The 18,216-nt window shown below is 43.6% G+C and overlaps 1 protein-coding gene across 3 annotated transcripts in view; it reads right to left on the bottom strand.

Annotated features, from left to right (window-relative positions):
* The window catches only part of LOC140733195 (cullin-9), a 292,661-nt gene that overhangs the window by 180,464 nt on the left and 93,981 nt on the right, over window positions 1–18,216 (bottom strand). For all 3 annotated transcript variants that reach the window (XM_073056198.1, XM_073056200.1, XM_073056199.1), the window contains one exon: window positions 1,332–1,473. In XM_073056198.1, the coding sequence (XP_072912299.1) occupies window positions 1,332–1,473 (142 nt within the window). The remainder of the gene's footprint in view (window positions 1–1,331; window positions 1,474–18,216) is intronic.

Raw genomic sequence — 18,216 nt, 5'->3', positions numbered from 1 at the left:
TGTGAGGAAGTAACACAACTTCAATTAATGTTGCTCTGCTGTAATCTTTGAAAGATACAGCAACAGCGTTCAATTATTTTGATGGCACCAATACATACATTCACAACTTAGAATGAATGTTCATTTTAATAAATGTATGTGATTCAGTCATACTTGGGTACTGAATGACATTGAACGTTCCAGCATAGTAAAAAGATTGTGAGTCGTAAATATTACATGCAATGGAAAGGGTGAGCAGTTTCAAGTTCCAGGGTGGCAACATCTCTGAAGATCTATCTTGAACCCAACATATTGATGCAATTATGAAGACACACCAGCTGCTATATTTTATTAGGAGTTTCAAGAGATTTGGTGTAGCACTAAGGATAGTAACAAATTTCTACAGATGTACAGTGATGAGCAATCTGATTGCATCACCATCTGGCATGGAGGACTGATTGCACAGGATTGGAAAAGGCTTCAGAAGGTTACACACTCAGCCAGCTCCAACATGGGCACTAAACTCCCCAACATAGAGGACATCCTCAATAGGCAATGTCTCAAAAAGACAACATCCATCATTAAGGACTCCTCAGCACCCAAGACATACTCTCTTATTACTACCATCAGAAAGGTGGTACAGGAGCCTGAAGACGCACAACACTTTAGGAACAGTTTTTTTCCCTTCTGTCAACAGATTTCTGAACAAACAATGAACCAATCCATGGACACTTCCTTGCTATTTTTGCACTACTTATTTACTTCATTTTTTAATTGGTTTCCTTCTGTAATTTGTGGCATTTTTGTGTTGCACTGTTCTGCAATCACAGAATACATTTCATATGTCAGTGATAGTAAACCTAATTCTGATATGCCAATATTTAGACTTCTCACAAGACATTACTCAGCCAATGTTACTTCATTATCAAGTCCTGACACTCCTCTCAAATGAATATACCAACATGCAATGAGTTCCATTTTCTTGCTATTCTCTGACTAAAGAGCCACTAGTTTAATGAGAAAAGGTACCATCTCATGTCAGAACACATCAACAATGAATTCAGTTTCATTCAGTATTCATTTCTTTGCGAATGTGAAAAATATTAACACTTTGCCACTTACATTAGGTGACATCTTTGGGGCCTGCAACCACTAGGATACAAGAAAGTTGCAGGTGGGGGAGGAATTCCTGAAATCTAAAATGATTCTGCAGAACTGACCTACAAGTCGTAGATCAGTCCTGCAGACTCAAACTGCAGTTTCAACTCAAAACTGATGTATTTGAGAGTTCAAAACTGTAGTGCAACCATTCTAAAAATTGATTTATACACACTGCTCAAACATGTGCTTACCTGTCGTAAGTTTAAGATTTTCAGCAAGAGATGAAGCTTTCTCATGTGATTCCTTCTCCACATGCCCACTTGATCCATCCCCAATGATCTCAATCATGTGCCAATGTACCCAGTATGTTCTATTTAACTGGTACCAGAAAACCTGGAAGTAAAAAGGGCATAGTATAAATCAGAGCAAGTCTAGTCACTACTACTCCTACACAACTTCCCACAAAGTGAGAGTTTCAGTAGGAAAGAATGAAAACAACCTACACACTCATAAAATCAAAGGCAACATATTGCAGATGCTGAAAATCTGACAGCAGGATGGAAAAAACTAGAAATATTCAAGATCAAGCAACTTCTGTAGAGAGAAAAACAAAATCCAACAAAAGCTCAAATAATTAAATATAACATCTTGAAGAGAACAGAATGGAGCAGTCAGCATGATTTATCACAAGAAAATCATGTTTAGCTCATCTACTGGAATTCTTTGAGGATAATGCCAAGGGGAGGCAATAAGTATTGACCTTTCCTCACAGGCTTTCTTAAATGTCCAACATAGAGAAAGACAGGGACAGCAGATGTTGGAATCTGGAGCAACAAACAATCTGCTGGAAGTACTCAATGGGTCAAGCAGGGAAGGAAAGAAATTATTGAAATTTTGGGTCAAATCCCTGCAACATGATCACAATCAAGATTAATCAATGAGGTCAGAGCATAGACTTGGGATAACAATGATGTGCATTAAGAATTTGGTACAGAACTCTAAGCAAAGAATGGGTATTAACAAACCTTTTCTCACGTTGGCACACTGTAGTTAATGGGAAACATCATCTCACCTGGAAGGACTGTTTGGGCCCTGAATGGTAGTGAGGGAGGTGGTGTAGGGACAGCTGTGCCTCTTGTTCCGTTTGCAAGGATAAATACCAGGAGGGAGATCAGTGAGAAAGAATGAGAGGACAAATGAGTTATGTAGGGAGTGATCCCTGCGGAAAGCGGAAAGTTGGGTGGGGGGAGGGGACAACTGAGATGTGCTTTGCAATGAACCCCAAACAGTCATTCCAGGTGAGGTGACACTTCACCTGTGAGTCCATTGGGATCATCTACTGTATCCAGTGCTCCCGGTGTGGCCTCCTGTTCATCAGTGAGACCTGATGTAAATTGGGAGACACCTTCACCAAGCACCTACACTCCGTCTGCCAGAAAAAGCAAGATCTCCCGGCGGCCACGCATTTCAATATTTCCCTGCTCTTTACTTCACCCTTCCGCCTCTCCCGGTTTTCACCTATCACCAACCACAACCTAAGTGTGGGCTCATTGCAACAGTAGAGAAGGCCGTAGGTTGATATATCAGAATGGGAATGGGAAGTGTATTTCAAATGGGTGGCCACTGGGAGATCCTGCTTCTTCTGGTAGACAGAGCAGAGGTGCTCAGTGAAGCAGTCTCCCAACCTAGGTAGGGTCTCACTGATGTACAGGAGTGCCACACCTGGAGCACTGGATACAGTATATGACCCCCAACAGACTCACAGGTGAAGTACTGCCTCACCTGGAAGGACTGTTTGTGGCCCTGAAAGGTAGCAAGGGAGATGGTGTAGGGGCAGGTAGCACTTGTTCCGCTTGCAAGGATAACTGCCCGGAGGAGTTTGTGGGAAGGGATGAATAGACAAGGGAGTCGCATAGGGAGTGATCCCTGTGGAAAGCAGAAAGTGGGGCGGGGGGGGGGGGGGGGGGGGGGGAGTTGCTTCGTGGTGGGATTGGAGATGGCAGAATGTCCAGAGAATTATATGTTGGACGTGGAGGCTGTTCGGAGTGGTAGGTGAGGACAAGAGGAACCCTATCCCTGATAGGGTGGCAGGAGGATGGGGTGAGAGCTAGTGCACGTGAAATGAAAGTGATGCGGTTGATAGCAGCATTGATGGAGGAGAAAGGAAAGTCCCTTTCTTTGAAAAAGGAGAACATCTCCTTCATTCTGGAATGAAAAACCTCATCCTGAGAGCAAATGCTGTGGAGATCGAGGTATTGAGACAAGGGGATGGCATTTTTGCAAGTAACAGTGTGGGAAGAGGTAAAGTCCAGATAGCTGTGAGAGTCCATGGGTTTATAATAGACATCAACAGATAAGCTGTCTCCAGAGATAGAGACATGGAGAAAGTGGAGGGAGGTGTCGGAAATGGGTTGGATACATTTGATTATCACTTGATAAGCCTTGCAATTTTCTTGATTCATTTTTGCTCTTTAAACATTGTACGAAATTAGCTACTGCTTCCCAACTAACCAATGGCCCAATTAACTGGAATTCACTGTACTTGGATTTCTAGAAGGCATAGATAGGATACTGCTTGAAAGACTTATCCATTAAATAAGGATGCATGGAGTTGGAGGAAATATATAAGGATGGATGGAAGATTGGTTAACCAAGAAAAGGCAGACAGAGAGTTAAGATAAACTGGTGTTTCTTAGGTTGGCAGTAAATCTTGAGCGGTGTGGCACATGGTTCAGATCTAAGCCCCTAACTGCAATATATATTAATGATTTGGAAGTGGGGACCGAGTGCATCCTACTTAAGTTTACTGATGACACTAGATTGAGTGGAAAAGTAAATTTAAAGAGATATAGATTTGTTAACTAAGTAGACAAGGACATGGCAGATGGAGTACAACATCGGTAAATGTGAGATCATTATTTGAGAGATTATACGTGAGATTATTTAACTGGTGAAAGATTGCAAAGGTTGTGCAGAGGGATTTAGGATTGCTTACGCGTGAATTGCAAAATGTTGATTTGCAGATGCAACAGGTTACCAAGGCAAATAGAATGTTGACCTTCATTGCTAAAAGGATTTAATTTGAGAACAGGGGAGTTATGCTGCAACTGTACAGGGTACTGATGTAGCCGCACCAAGAGTATTGGGTGCAGTTCTGATCTCCTTACTTGAGTAAAGATGTACTGGCTTTGGAGGCAATGCAAAGGAGGTTCACTAGGTTGATTCTGGAGATGAGGGGTCAGCTAGGAGAGATCGAGTCATCTGGGACTATACTAACTAGAATTTATAGAATGAGTGGTGATCCATCCCTTTCATAATGTCGTATGAGACATTGAGTGTAATTTCTCATACAAAATTATGAAAGGCATAGATAAGACAGAGGCAAAAAAGTTGTTTCCACTGGTGAGTGAGACTAGAACACGGGGACACTGCCTCAGGATTCAGGGGAATAAAATTAAGATGGTAATGAGGAGAAGCTGCTTTTCCCAGAGTAATGAATTTGCGAAATTCTCTGCCCAGGGTAGTAGTACAGAATACCTCAGTAAATGTACTTAAAACGAGGTTAGATTTCTGCATAGCAGTAGAATTAATTGTCAGAGGGAAAAGGCAGGTAGATAGAGCTGAGTCCATGACCAGATCAGCTGTGACATTGAATGGTGGAGCAGGCTCAACGGTACAGATAGCCTACCCCTACTCCTATTCCTTATGTTCTTATGTTTGTAGATACACCAAAGAAAACATCCTATCCAACTGCAAAGTTTGATATGGCAACTGCAATAAACAGAGAGCTGTTAATGCAGTCTAGCCCGTCAAGAAAACCAGGCTCCCTTCAATTGACTCTGCCTGCACTTCCTGCTGCCTTGGGAAAGCAGCTAACAATCAAATAAACTTCCTCCCCCCACCCCAGCCATTCCCTCTTGCCACCCACACCCCCCCCCCCAAATCAGGCAGAAGACACAGAAGATTGAAAACACACCACCAGGCTCAAAGACAATCTCTTCCACTGTTAGAAGACTCTTAAATAGACCTCTTGTATGATAAAGGTGAAGCCTTGATTTCTCATTTTACCTACCAAGGCACATGCACCTCATCTGTCTACCTTCACTGCACTTACTCCATAAATGTAAAATGATATTCTGCAGCCTATTGTTTTTTTTCCCATGCACCACCTCAATGTACTTATGTTCAGAATGATCAGTCTGGATTGCACGCAAACAAAGCTTTTTGCTATATCTTTGTATATGTGACCATAATAAACCAATGATCAACACAGAATTTTAAACTCGCGATGTTGCTAATCAGAACTAGTGCTATGAATAAACATCAAGGGGTGGCATGGTAGCATAGCAGTTAGTGTAACGCTATTATAGCGCCAGCAACCTGACTTCAATTCCACTATTAACGTTCTCCCTATCATCAGCTGTTTGCTCTGGTTTTCTTCCACATTCAAAAGAAGTTTGGTTAGGATTAATAAGAAGTTGGTGCTTGCATTTCACTGTATATTTCATTGTACATCAGACAAAAAGTTTTTTTTTTTTAAAAGAATTTGTATAAAATTTTAAAAAACTGAAAGCAAAGTAGAAAGGGGGTGGACAGCAGAGCTCTGAAACAGTACCAGTATGCATGATTTAAAACTTTGGTTGATGGACAAGTTGTGATAAAAGTTACCTTTTACTGTAGTTGCATTTATCACAAACTTTTAACCTAAACATCAAACTTCGAGGATATTCTTAATCGAGATGTTGCCTTCCTCCTCAGCCTTCCTCTACTCAGGGCATTAAATCACAGAAAACTGGACAAGTTGAGAACCCCTTTAAACTTGTGCTATTCTCTCCTAAAGCTGCAGCAGGAATTGTAGAGAAGCTAAGAATGCAGAGAGAGTAGAAATAAGATTAATGCAGGACAAGTGCAAATGGGTGGTCGACAGGCGTAGCATAGTGATCAGCACATAGCTTTACAGAGTGATCAGTGTTCAATTTCCACCACTGTAAGGAGTTTGCACGTTCTCCCTGTGACTGGGTTTCTTCCAGGCGCTCTGGCTTCTTCCCACGTTCCAAAGACAATGGGTTAGTAGGTTAATTGGTCACTTGGGTGTAATAGGGTGGTGCAGCTTTGTTGGGCTGGAAGGGACCGTTACTGTGCTGTATCTCTAAAAATAATAAAGGTGCTGGGTCAATTGTTGAACTTAACCACTGGGGATTAATATCTTCAGGTAAGAACCTATTAAAGGATACAGGGATAAAGTTCAAAATATGGAGTCAGGCTTGAAACATCACAAAGAATGGTGGAAAGTCACAAGGAAATATATGTTTGTGTTATTTTTCTTGTTTCAAAAGCCAGGAAAAGAGGATATTCAACCTATCATGTCTATGCCAGCTCCCAGGCAACTCCCACTAATGCCATTCCATGATATAATAGCAGAGCAGTAGTTCATATTTACCTTTCTGATATCAGCAAATAACTGAGAGGACATTTAGTCCTCAGAGTGTCCAGACTCTTTCCGAACTCTTATTTGTCCAACTCTGTCATTTAATGTTAACTGTCCTGATCCTGTGTATCATCCATATCCTTCTATTCCCTTCATGTAGAGACATTGATCGTGTGGATATTTAGAGGCTTTTTCCCCAGGGCTGAAATGGCTAACACGAGAGGGCACAGTTTCAAGGTGCTTGGAAGAAGGTACAGAGGAGATGTCAGGGGTAAGTTTACTGACACAGAGTGGTGAGTACATGGTATGGGCTGCCAGCGGCAGTGGTGGAGGTGGAAACGATAGGGTCTTTTAAGAGACTACTGGATAGGTACATGGAGTTTAGAAAAATAGAGGACTATGGGTAACCCGTGATAATTTCTAAAGTAAGTACATGTTCGGCTCAGCATTGTGGGCCGAAAGGGCTGTATTGTGCTGTAGGTTTTCTTTGTTTCTATGTTTCACATAGCTATCCAAAAGCCTCTTAAATTCCATACTGTCTGCTTCCACCCTGGTAACCCATTCTCCCACCTTTTCCCCATAACCCTTAATCAAGAACCTATCAACCTCTGCCTTAAATACACACAACAACTTGCCCTCCACTGCCAAGGCAACGAACTTTGCAAATTCACCATCATCTAACCAAAGAAAATCCTTAACATCTCAGTTTTAAGGGGACATCATCTTATTCTGAGGCTGTGCCCTCAGATGCTCAACTCCCCTACTAATGGAAACATCCTCTCCATATCCATTCTACCCAGGCATTTCAGTATCCAGTAGATATCAATGTGATCCTCCCCAACCCCTCCCCACCATCCCCCCAACCCTCTGAAATACATTGAGTGCAGGTCAAGAGACATCAAATATTCATCACATGTTAAGCCCTTCATTCCCAGGATCATTTTCCAGACACTCTCTAGGGACAGCACACCCTTCCTGAAGCCCAAAATTGTTCACAACATTCCAAATGCAGGCCGACCACAGCCTCAGCAAAACATACTTGCTTTTACGTTCTAGTCCTTTCAAAACAAAAGCAAATATTTAATTTGTCTTCCTTATTACCAACTCAACTTTAGGAATTCTGAACAAGTATTTTGAAGTCCATTTGCACCTGACTTCTGAATTTCCTCCCCATTTAGAAAATAATCTACAACTTTATTCTCCCTAAGACAATTCCACATTGCCCTATATTGCATTCCATCTGCGACTTACTTCCCCACTCTCCAAACCTGTTCCAGTCTTTCTGTAGACTCACACCTCTGCAATACTACCTGTTCCTCGACTGATTAGAGCAGCGAGGGTGATTGAAGCGCCAAATGCCTGCCTTCAGATCGCTGGTGGGATTGCTCTGCTGCCGGAGGGGAGGCTGTGTAGCCCATTGCTGCACCCGGACGAGAGGCCTCTGAGTCTCTATCTTTCGAGATGTTGGAGGATGTCACTGAGGTTTTCTACATAAATGGATTTGGACGATGGACATTTTTTTCCAGCCTTGTAGCTTTTACATTTTTTTTCTCCTGTTCTTTCTCAATTTTTTTGAGCGGGGGGTGAGGGGAGATTTGGGGATCGATGCTCCTATGGCATGCTCCCATGGTCGGGGGGGGGGGGGGGGTCGATGTTCTTGTTGCACTTTTTGTGTGGGGAGAGGGGATTTGGGGGGGCCAATATTATTATGTTTCATGCAGCGGGAGGGATGTTTGGAGTTCTTATTTCCCCTTAAAAATTATCATGTTACAGTTTTTCTGTGCATCGGGGTTGGGTTTGCTGTTTCTCTATGAACTGACATTCCATGGTTTTTCTTTGTTTCGTGGCTATCTGGAGAGAAAGAATCTCAAGAGTTGTATACTGCATACATACTTACTTTGATAATAAATGAACCTTTGAACCTGTCTTGGTACCTTCTTGCAAACTTGGCCACAATGAAATCAGTACCTTTATCCAGATCATTAAACACATAATGTGAAAAGTTGTAGACACAAGACTGATCCCTGAGAATGTCACTATTCACTGACAGCAACTCTGAAAAGGATCTCTTTATCCCCACTCTCTGCCTTTTGCCAGCCAGTCTTCTGTCGATGCTACCGGCTTGTCTCTAATACAGTAGCCATTTACCATAGATTCCGGATTATAAGCCGCTACTTTTTTCCCACATTTTGAACAGCTTTGAACTCTGCGGCCTTTAATCCAGAGCGGCTAATACATGGTTTTTTTTCATGCCGCCTCGTAAACATTTTGCCTCGTAACAGTAGACCAATAAAATTGATGAGTAGTTCACAGAGGTCCAATGAAATTGTACGATAAATCAAGCGCACTTTCACAATTAAATTATTGTAAATCAGTCATTTGTACTCACCCTCATCAACATGGAAAATACTCGAAGAAAGGCAAGACCCGAGCGCGTCAGACCCGAGCGCATCAGACCCGATTAGACCCGATCGCGTTACGCAAGCGCGTCAGACCCGATTAGACCCGATCGCGTTACGCAAGCGCGTCAGACCCAAGCACGTCAGACCCGATTAGACCCGATCGCGTTACGCAAGCGCGTCAGACCCGATTAGACCCGATCGCGTTACGCAAGCGCGTCAGACCCGATTAGACCCGATCGCGTTACGCAAGCGCGTCAGACCCGATTAGACCCGATCGCGTTACGCAAGCGCGTCAGACCCAAGCACGTCAGACCCGATTAGACCCGATCGCGTTACGCAAGCGCGTCAGACCCGATTAGACCCGATCGCGTTACGCAAGCGCGTCAGACCCGATTAGACCCGATCGCGTTACGCAAGCGCGTCAGACCCGAGCGAAAACGCTGCTTTTAAGTTAAAGGCGATCAATAACTTTTCCTGGTAGGCTGCAGTATATATATTTTTACCAGTCGCTAGGAGATATTGGAATGTTGTTCGTGCTGTTCAGTAAAAAAGTATATGCAACGTAATTTGTGTTACCGATACGTATGTATATTTAAAAGTAGCGGTGCGGCCTAAAATCCGGTGCGGCCTTTACAATTAAAAAATTGATTTTATTTCTAAAATTAGAGCCAGCGGCTTTTAATCAGGTGCGCTCTGTAGTCCGGAATCTACGGTAACTTGCTTAGCAGCCTCGTGGCAGCACCCTGTCAAAGGCCTTCCGAAAATCCAAGTAAATCTATCAACTTTCCTTTCTCTAACCAGTTTGTTACTTCCTCGAAGAATTATAACAGATTTGTCAGGCAGGATAAACTATGCTGACTTTGCACTTATTTCATCATATATTTCAAGGTTCAAGATTGTTTAATGTCATTTCCAATGCACAAGTGTAAAGGAGAATGAAATAATTGTTATTCTAGATCTAATGCAGCGTTATAAAAAAAACATTGAGAAAGAACACAATAACGAAAAACAAAATAAACATAAATACACAAGATAGCTTAAATACAGATTCATAGTATGTACATAAAGTGGGCAAAGTCTAGGAGTGTCTGTACATAGTGTGACTGACAAGAAATGATAAAGTAATGAGAGTTGGGAGTGTGGTGGGGTGAGTAATTGGGTGGAAGTGTTGATCAATCTTACCACTTGGGATAGGAACTGCTTTTGATTCTGGTGGGTCCTGGAGTGGATGCTACATAGCCTTCTTCCTGATGAGAGTGGGACAAACAGTCCATGAGCAGGATGGCTGGGATCTTTCATGATATTGCAGGCCATTTCCTGGCACCTTTATACATACATATCCTTGATAGCAGGTGGGCTGGTGCTGATGATATACTGGATAGTTTTGACTCCCAGCTGTATAGCCTTCCAAGTATTCTGAACTTTCATCTGTAATTTGAACTCTAAACTCTTACTAACCATCAAGTTCAGGCTAACTGGCCTATAATTTTTTTGTCTCTCGATTCCCTCCCTTCTTAAACAAAGGTATCACATTTGCAATTTTCCAGTCCTTTTGAGACCCTCCCTGAATCCAGTGATTCTTAATAAGACACTACAGCAATTGGGCAAGCCATTCAGCCCACAATGTTGTGCCAATCCTGATGACATAAGATGTCGATTTAAGTTCTTTAAAGATCACTACTCTATAATCACTTCAGCTACCCCTTACAAAATTCCGGGACATTGTCTACCTACATATTGATCACTGTTACAGTGACTTTCTCAAATGCTATTTCTATCTCCTGCTGTCTTTGGTATGCCACATCCTTACTGCTATTTGAAGGCCTGTACATTCATCCTCACAATTAAGGGAAAAAATAGCATACAAACATCAAAAACCTACAGAACAATACAGCCCTACAACAATACAACATGTCCCAACCCTAGAAATTACTAGGCTTACCCACAGCCCTCTATTTTTCTAAGCTCCATGTACCTATCCAAGTGTCTCTTAAAAGACCCTATCGTATCTGCCTCCACCACTGTTGTCAGCAGCCCATTCCATGCACTCACCACTGTCTGAGTAAAAAACTTACCCCTGACATACCCTCTGTGCTTATACCCCAGCACCTTAAACCTGTGTCCTCTTGTGGCAACCATTTCAGCCCTGGGTAAAAGCCTCTGACAATCCACACGGCAATGCCCCTCATCATCTTATACACCTCTATCAGGTCACCCTGCATCCTCCGTCGCTCCAAGGAGAAAAGGCCGAGTTCACTCAACCTATTCTCATAAGGCATGCTCCCCACTCCAGGCAACACCCTTTTAAATATTCTCTGCACTCTTTCTATGGCTTCCACATCCTTCACGTAGTGAGGTGACCAGAACTGAGCATAGTACTCCAAGTGGGATCTAACCAGGGTCCTATATAGCTGCAACATTACCTCTCGGCTCCTAAATTCAATTCCACGATTGATAAAGGCCAATACACCGTACCCCTTCTTAACCACAGAATCAACCTGCGCAGCTGCTGTGGACTCGGACCCCAAGATCCCTCTTATCCTCCACACTGCAAAGAGTCTTACCATTAATACTATATTCTGCCATCAAATTTGACCTAACAAAATGAACCACTTCACTTATCTGGCAGAACTCCATCTGCCACTTCTCAGCCCAGTTTTGCATCCTATCAATGTCTCGCTGTAACATCTGACAGCCCTCCACACTATCCACAATACCTCCAACCTTTCTGTCATCAGCAAATTTACTAACCCATCCCTCCACTTCCTCATCCAGGTCATTTATAAAAATCACGAAGAGAAGGGGTCCCAGAACAGATCCCTGAGGCACACCACTGGTCACCAAACTCCATGTAGAATATGACCCATCTACAACCACTCTTTGCCTTCTGTGGGCAACCCAGTTCTAGATCCACAAAGCAAGGTCCCCTTGGATCCCATGCCTCCTTACTTTCTCAATAAGCCTTGCATGGGGTACTTTATCAAATGCCTTGCTGAAATCCATACACACTATACTGCTCCACCTTCATCAATGTGTTTAGTCACATCCTCAAAAAATTCAATCACCTGCCCTTTACAAAACCATGCTATTCCTAATCATACTATACCTCTCCAAATGTTCATAAATCCTGCTTCTCAGGATCTTCTCCATCAACTTACCAACCACTGAGGTAAGACTCACTGGTCTATAATTTCCTGGGCTTTCTGTACTCCCTTTCTTGAATAAAGGAACAACATCCTCAACCCTCCAATCCTCCGGAACCTCTCCCGTCCCCATTGATGCAAAGATCATCACCAGAGGCTCAGCAATCTGCTCCCTCACCTCCCACAATAGCCTGGGGTACATCTCATCCGGTCCCGGAGACTTATCCAACTTGATGCTTTCCAAAAGCTCCAGCACATCCCCTTTCTTTATATCTACATGTTCAAGCTTTTCAGTCTGCTGCAAATCACTACAATCACCAAGATCCTTTTCCATAAAAGGAATACTGAAGTATTCATTAAGTACCTCTGCTATTTCCTCCAGTTCCATACACACTTTCCCACTGTCACACTCAATAGGTCCTATTCTTTCACATCTTATCCTCTTGCTCTTCATACTTGTAGAATGCCTTGGGGTTTTCCTTAATCCTGCCCAGCAAGGTCTTCTCATGGCCCATTCTGGCTCTCCTAATTTCCTTCTTAAGCTCCTTCCTGTTAGCCTTATAATCTTCTAGATCTCTAACATTACCTAGCTGTCGGAACCTTTTGTAAGCTTTTCTTTTCTTGACTAGATTTATTACAGCCTTTGTACACCACAGTTCCTGTACCCTACCACAACTTCCCTGTCTCATTGGAATGTACCTATGCAGAACTCCACACAAAGATCCACTGAACATTTGCCACATATCAACTGTACTTTCCCCTGAGAACATCTGTTTCCAATTTCCTGCTGATAGCCTCATTATTCCCCTTACTCCAATTAAGCACTTTTCTAACTTGTCTGTTCCTATCTCTCTGCAATGCTATGGTAAAGAAGATAGAATTATGATCACTATCTCCAAAATGTTCTCTCACTGAAAGATCTGACCAGGTTCATTTCCCAATACCAAATCAAGTACAGCCTCTCCTCTTGGAGGCTTATCTACATATTGTGTCAAGAAACCTTCCTAAACACTCCTAACAACTCCACCCCAACTGAACCCCTTGCTCTAGGGAGATGCCAATCGATATTTGGGAAATTAAAATCTCCCATCACAACAACTCTGATATTATTACATCTTTCCAGGATCTGTTTCCCTATCTGCTCCTCGATATCCCTGTTACTATTGGGCGGCCTATAAAAAACACCAAGTTATTGACCCCTTCCTGTTCCTAACCTCCACCCACAGAGAGTCCGTAGACAATCCCTCCATGGTGTCCACCTTTTCTGCAGCCGTGACACTATCTCTGATCAAGGGTGCTACACCCCCACTTCTTTTGCCTCCCTCCCTGTCCTTTCTGAAACATCTGAAACCTGGCACTTGAAGTAACCATTCCTGTCCCTGAGCCATCCAACTCTCTATAATGGCCACCACATCATAACTCCAAGTACTGATACACGCTCTAAGCTCACCTGCTTTGTTCACAACGCTCCTTGCATTAAAATAGACACATCTCAAACCTTCGGTCTGAGTGCGTCCCTTCTCTATCACCTGCCTATCCTCCCCCTCTCACTGTCTACAAACTTTCTCCATTTGTGAGCCAACCTCCTCTTCCCCAGTCTCTTCAGTTCAGTTCCCACTCCCCAACAATTTTAGTTTAAACTCTCCCCAGTAGCCTTAGCAAACCTCCCCGCCAGGATATTGGTCCCCCTGGGATTCAAGTGCAACCCGTCCTTTTTGTACAGGCCACACCTGCCCCAAAAGAGGTCCCAATCATCCAGAAATCTGAATCCCAGCCCCCTGCTCCAATCCCTCAGCCATGCATTTATCCTCCACCTCATTCTATTCCTATACTCACTGTTGCTTGGCACAGGCAGTAATCCCAAGATTACTACCTTTGTGGTCCTGCTTCTCAACTTCCTTTCTAACTCCATGTAATATTTTTCAGGACCTCTTCCCTTTTTCTACCTATGTTGTTGATACCAATATGTACCACGACCTCTGGCTGTTCTCCCTCCCACTGCAGGATATATTGGACGCGATCTGAAACATCCCAGACCCTGGCACCTGGGAAGCAAGCTACCATCTTGAGTTTCTTTCCTGCGTCCACAGAATCGCCTGTCTGACCCCCTAACTATAGAGTCCCTTGTCACTACTGCCTTCCTCTTCCTTTCCCTATCCTTCTGAGCCACAGGGCCAGACTCTGTGCCAGAGGCACAGCCACTGTCTCTTCCCCCAGGTAGGCTGTCCCCACCACCCCCCCCCCCAACAGTACTCAAAACAGGAGTACTTATTGTCAAGGGGTACAGCCACAGGGGTATTCTCTAGTTCCTAACTCTTCCCCTTCCCCCTCCTGACTGTGACCCACTTAACTGTCTCCCGTGGCCCCGGTGTGACCACCTGCCTATAACTCCTTTCTATCACCTCCTCACTGACCAGGCGAAGGTCATTGAGCTGCATCTCCAGTTCCCTAATGAGGTCCCTTAGGAGCTGCTGCTCGACACACCGGGTGCAGATATGGCCGTCCGGGAGATTCCAGGACCTCCCACATCTGACATCAGCACAGAACACTGGCCTCACACACATACTACTTCCTTTCTGCAATTAACACAGTTCAACCCACCTCGCCTCGTCCCGGTACCGCCTAAGCCCATTGAGCCAAAGACCTATCACTCTGCTGTCTCTCACTCTGCCGCCCGCTGGATATGGCGGTCTTCTTTTTAAACCTTTCCCGCTCTACTGGCTGACATCACACACCTGCGCAGTTTTGCCTCTCTTTTACCCCGAGTAGTAAAACTGCCTTTGCTCCAGAAATCCTTAGCGTTTACCCGCAGCCTTCTTGCTCCGAAGCTGCTAAAATTTGGCAATGCTTAAAAAGGGAAGAAATATCAAAGGTCACATTTTGCTTTTAGAAACAATAGCAGCAATTCAAGGCTTTGATAAACATGATAATGTTTTTATTTGTTTAGTTTGGTGACTTTACCTCATGAGTCCAAGTATTCCTGACTCAAAATAACTTGAAATAACAAAAATCACCAATTTCAAGAAGTGTGTATTTACAGCAGAGTGGAGGGGTGGAGATATGTCTCTAACAAAGGAGGTGTAAAGGCGTTCCTTCCCTCCACTGGCCTGCAAGTCACCCTTGGGCAAGGCGTAACACCTGCTCAGCCCCCACCTCCCCCCCATCAGGGTTATGTGAAGAGCAAACACAAGGAAATCTGCAGATGCTGGAAATTCAAACAACAACACACACAAAATGCTGGTGGAACACAGCAGGACAGGCAGCATCTATAGGGAGAAGCGCTGTCGATGTTTCGGGCCGAGATCCTGACAAAGGGTCTCGGCTCGAAATGTCGACAGCGCTTCTCCCTATAGATGCTGCCTGGCCTGCTGTGTTCCACCAGCATTTTGTGAGGGTTATGTGAAGCCATGGGAGCAGGGGGTGGATGGTTGTATGAGAAGCTGTTACATATTAAAAATCCTGCTTATGTAACCACTGACATCAGGAAGACAAACCATGAAAAGTATTGATAATGGCTTGCGTCACCCATCTTGTAAAGGCTGCCCAGAAGGCAGCGATGGCAAAACACTTCTGTAGGAAAAGTCACCAAGAACACTCATGATCATGGAAAGACCACAATCACTCACATCAAATGACACAGCACATAACGTATAAGAGTGATGATGCATTTAAGAACATAAGACAGTAGAGGAACAGGCCTTTTAACCCAAAATGTCTGAGCCAATTATGATGCTAATTTCAACTCCACATTGGCCTGTATATAGTCTATATCCCTGCATTCCCTGCCTGCTCATGTTCTTATCTAAATTCTTCTTTAGGTACTAGATAATGACCCTGGTCAAGTGACAAATCTCAGAACAAGGAAGCATTTCGGACAGTGGCCACAACTGCCTGGCCTTTAGCATTGCCAAGGACAAGCTCAAGAATATACAATATAGGAAACAATTTAATTGGGTTAGGGCTAATTTCAATGCAGGAAAATGAGAGTTCAAATTAGGACCAGAGGTTCTTTGGGAAATGCATAGCTGAATGTAGAGATTCTTTAGGGACAATTTGCATGGAGTTCTAGATAGGTTCCATTAAGACAAAAAAAAGTATGATAGAGTGAAGGAGACAGTTGATTAAAGAGGTGGAACATTGAGTCAAGAGGAAGGAAGTAAACATACTTATGGGTTAAGCAGCAAAAATAAGAGGGGTCCTGAAAAACTTGTGTCAGTGGTGAGCAAACTAATGGAGAGAATTCTTAGGCACAGGGTTTATAGTAGTCTGATTAAGGATTTTCAGCTTGAGTTTCTAATGGGTAGGTTGTAAAGAGTGAGAGAGCGAGGAAACAGGCTGTATGAAAGATTCGTTGGCTCTGTGGCTCCCCTCCAACAATGCAGAAATCAGCTTGTTTCATGGATATATTATCTAATGGAAGCATTATTTTGGTGGCCGGTGGTATAGTGGAACCCACACTAGACTTTTTGAGGTGAGCGATCCGGAATTCAAATCCAGCTGGCTCCTTGCCAGGCTTTTCATCCGTGCTGGATTGAGCATCAAGCTGGCAACTTGGCCTTGTAAAAAAACAGACTAAAATGCCAAAGAAACGACAAGGTTTGCCACCCGATGTGCCACATGGTGCGGAAAGGAACAAGTATTTTGACTTTTGTACTGCTATTCATGTAGACTTTTGTTTTCTTTCTGTATTGCATTTGTGTTAGTTCTAATAAAAGTGTTTTCTTGTGGTTTAATACATTTGAGATTATTATTTTTGCAGATGCATATGCAAATATACTGAGCTGAAGCAGAAAAGAACACATAACAAATTTTAAAATAACTTTCATTAGTTTATAAAGGTTAGCAGAACATCATGGGCCAAAAAGTCTGTACTGAGCTGTTCCATTCTATGTTCTAACATCGCTATCATATTAAGCTTTCACCATCTCACTTGGCAGCACATGCCAGACACCTACTACTGCTTGGTAAGTGTCAATCTTACCTGTTCATCGAAAGCCACTTCCCAGTACTCATTAGGGTTTGGCCCATTTAAAAAGCATTGCAGCCCTTCAGTGTTGTCACAGCACCAGTAGAGTATCAATCTAGCACACTGGAAGCACATGGTCTTTTTGCTACAAGGGCTCACCGGCAGACTGGGTCACGACCGGGGCCGAGGGAACAGTGGAAGTGTGCTGCAGTCAGAGATAGTCCAAGTGCACATTTAAGATAAATAATTGGGTTAGTTTGAAGGGTTTTCTGAATATTTATTGTCTTGTCCTATAAATAAATAGTTAATTTTTACTTCCCAGAAGTGATTGTCTTCTATCTTCACTCACCAAACATGTTAACCTGATTTCACACAAATAGGCTACGAGCAGGGTTTGGTGATTGAACAGAAGATTAATATGTTTAAAGACAAAAATAAGAGAGAGAACACCCCCCCACCCCCATGTGAGGAGTGCCAAGTCCCACAGTGGACTGTCAACAGTACAAGATTTGGGAATCTCATCAACCCACTGGCAGGCCACAGTACGCTGGTAGACTGGTCAGACAAGCTGGACTCCCATGGAGTGACAATGGGACACCACATCATGCCCGTAGTTAACAAGAGAAAGTCCATAGTTCCCCAAGAGAAAGGGGAACCAGAGAGGTGATTTTTGGCTGCAAAAGCCATAGTAAAGCAAAAGTAAAAGACAATTTCACAGAAGGAGATAGACAGCTTGAGCAACAAAGTGGAAATGCTAAACCAGTGATGTACTACCATGGGGGAGGCTGTCCAGTCAGTGCAGACTCAGACTAAAGAGTTAAGAGTGCAGAGACAGCTTGCAGCAGTTAGAGGCTACCTACAGAGCTAACTGGTGACTGGACCCCGTTAAAGTCCAAGCCCTGATGTTGCAAAAAGGTGACCCCGACAAGTGGATGGGAGGTAGGGATATTTGGTTAGATAGTGAGCAAAGGGGAAGCAAGGTTAGAAAAGAGTCTCTAGGTTCCCCCGCTAAGTGAGTGCCCACCCCCCCAACCTTATGCAACTACGCCAGTACAGGCCAGACCCAGACCCAGCAAGGGGGTCTACTGACCCATCGCCTCTCCAGCCTCCATGAAACAGGGTAAGGAAGGCTGGTGGAGAGGAATAGCATGAGGGAGCAGAACCTGGGAAGGATAACAGTTAGTCACATCAAGACAA

Source organism: Hemitrygon akajei, chromosome 9 (assembly GCF_048418815.1).
Source record: "Hemitrygon akajei chromosome 9, sHemAka1.3, whole genome shotgun sequence".
Classification (NCBI taxonomy): Eukaryota; Metazoa; Chordata; class Chondrichthyes; order Myliobatiformes; family Dasyatidae; genus Hemitrygon; species Hemitrygon akajei.
Note: the sequence above shows the minus strand (reverse complement) of the source record. Positions and strands in the feature narration are given on the sequence as shown.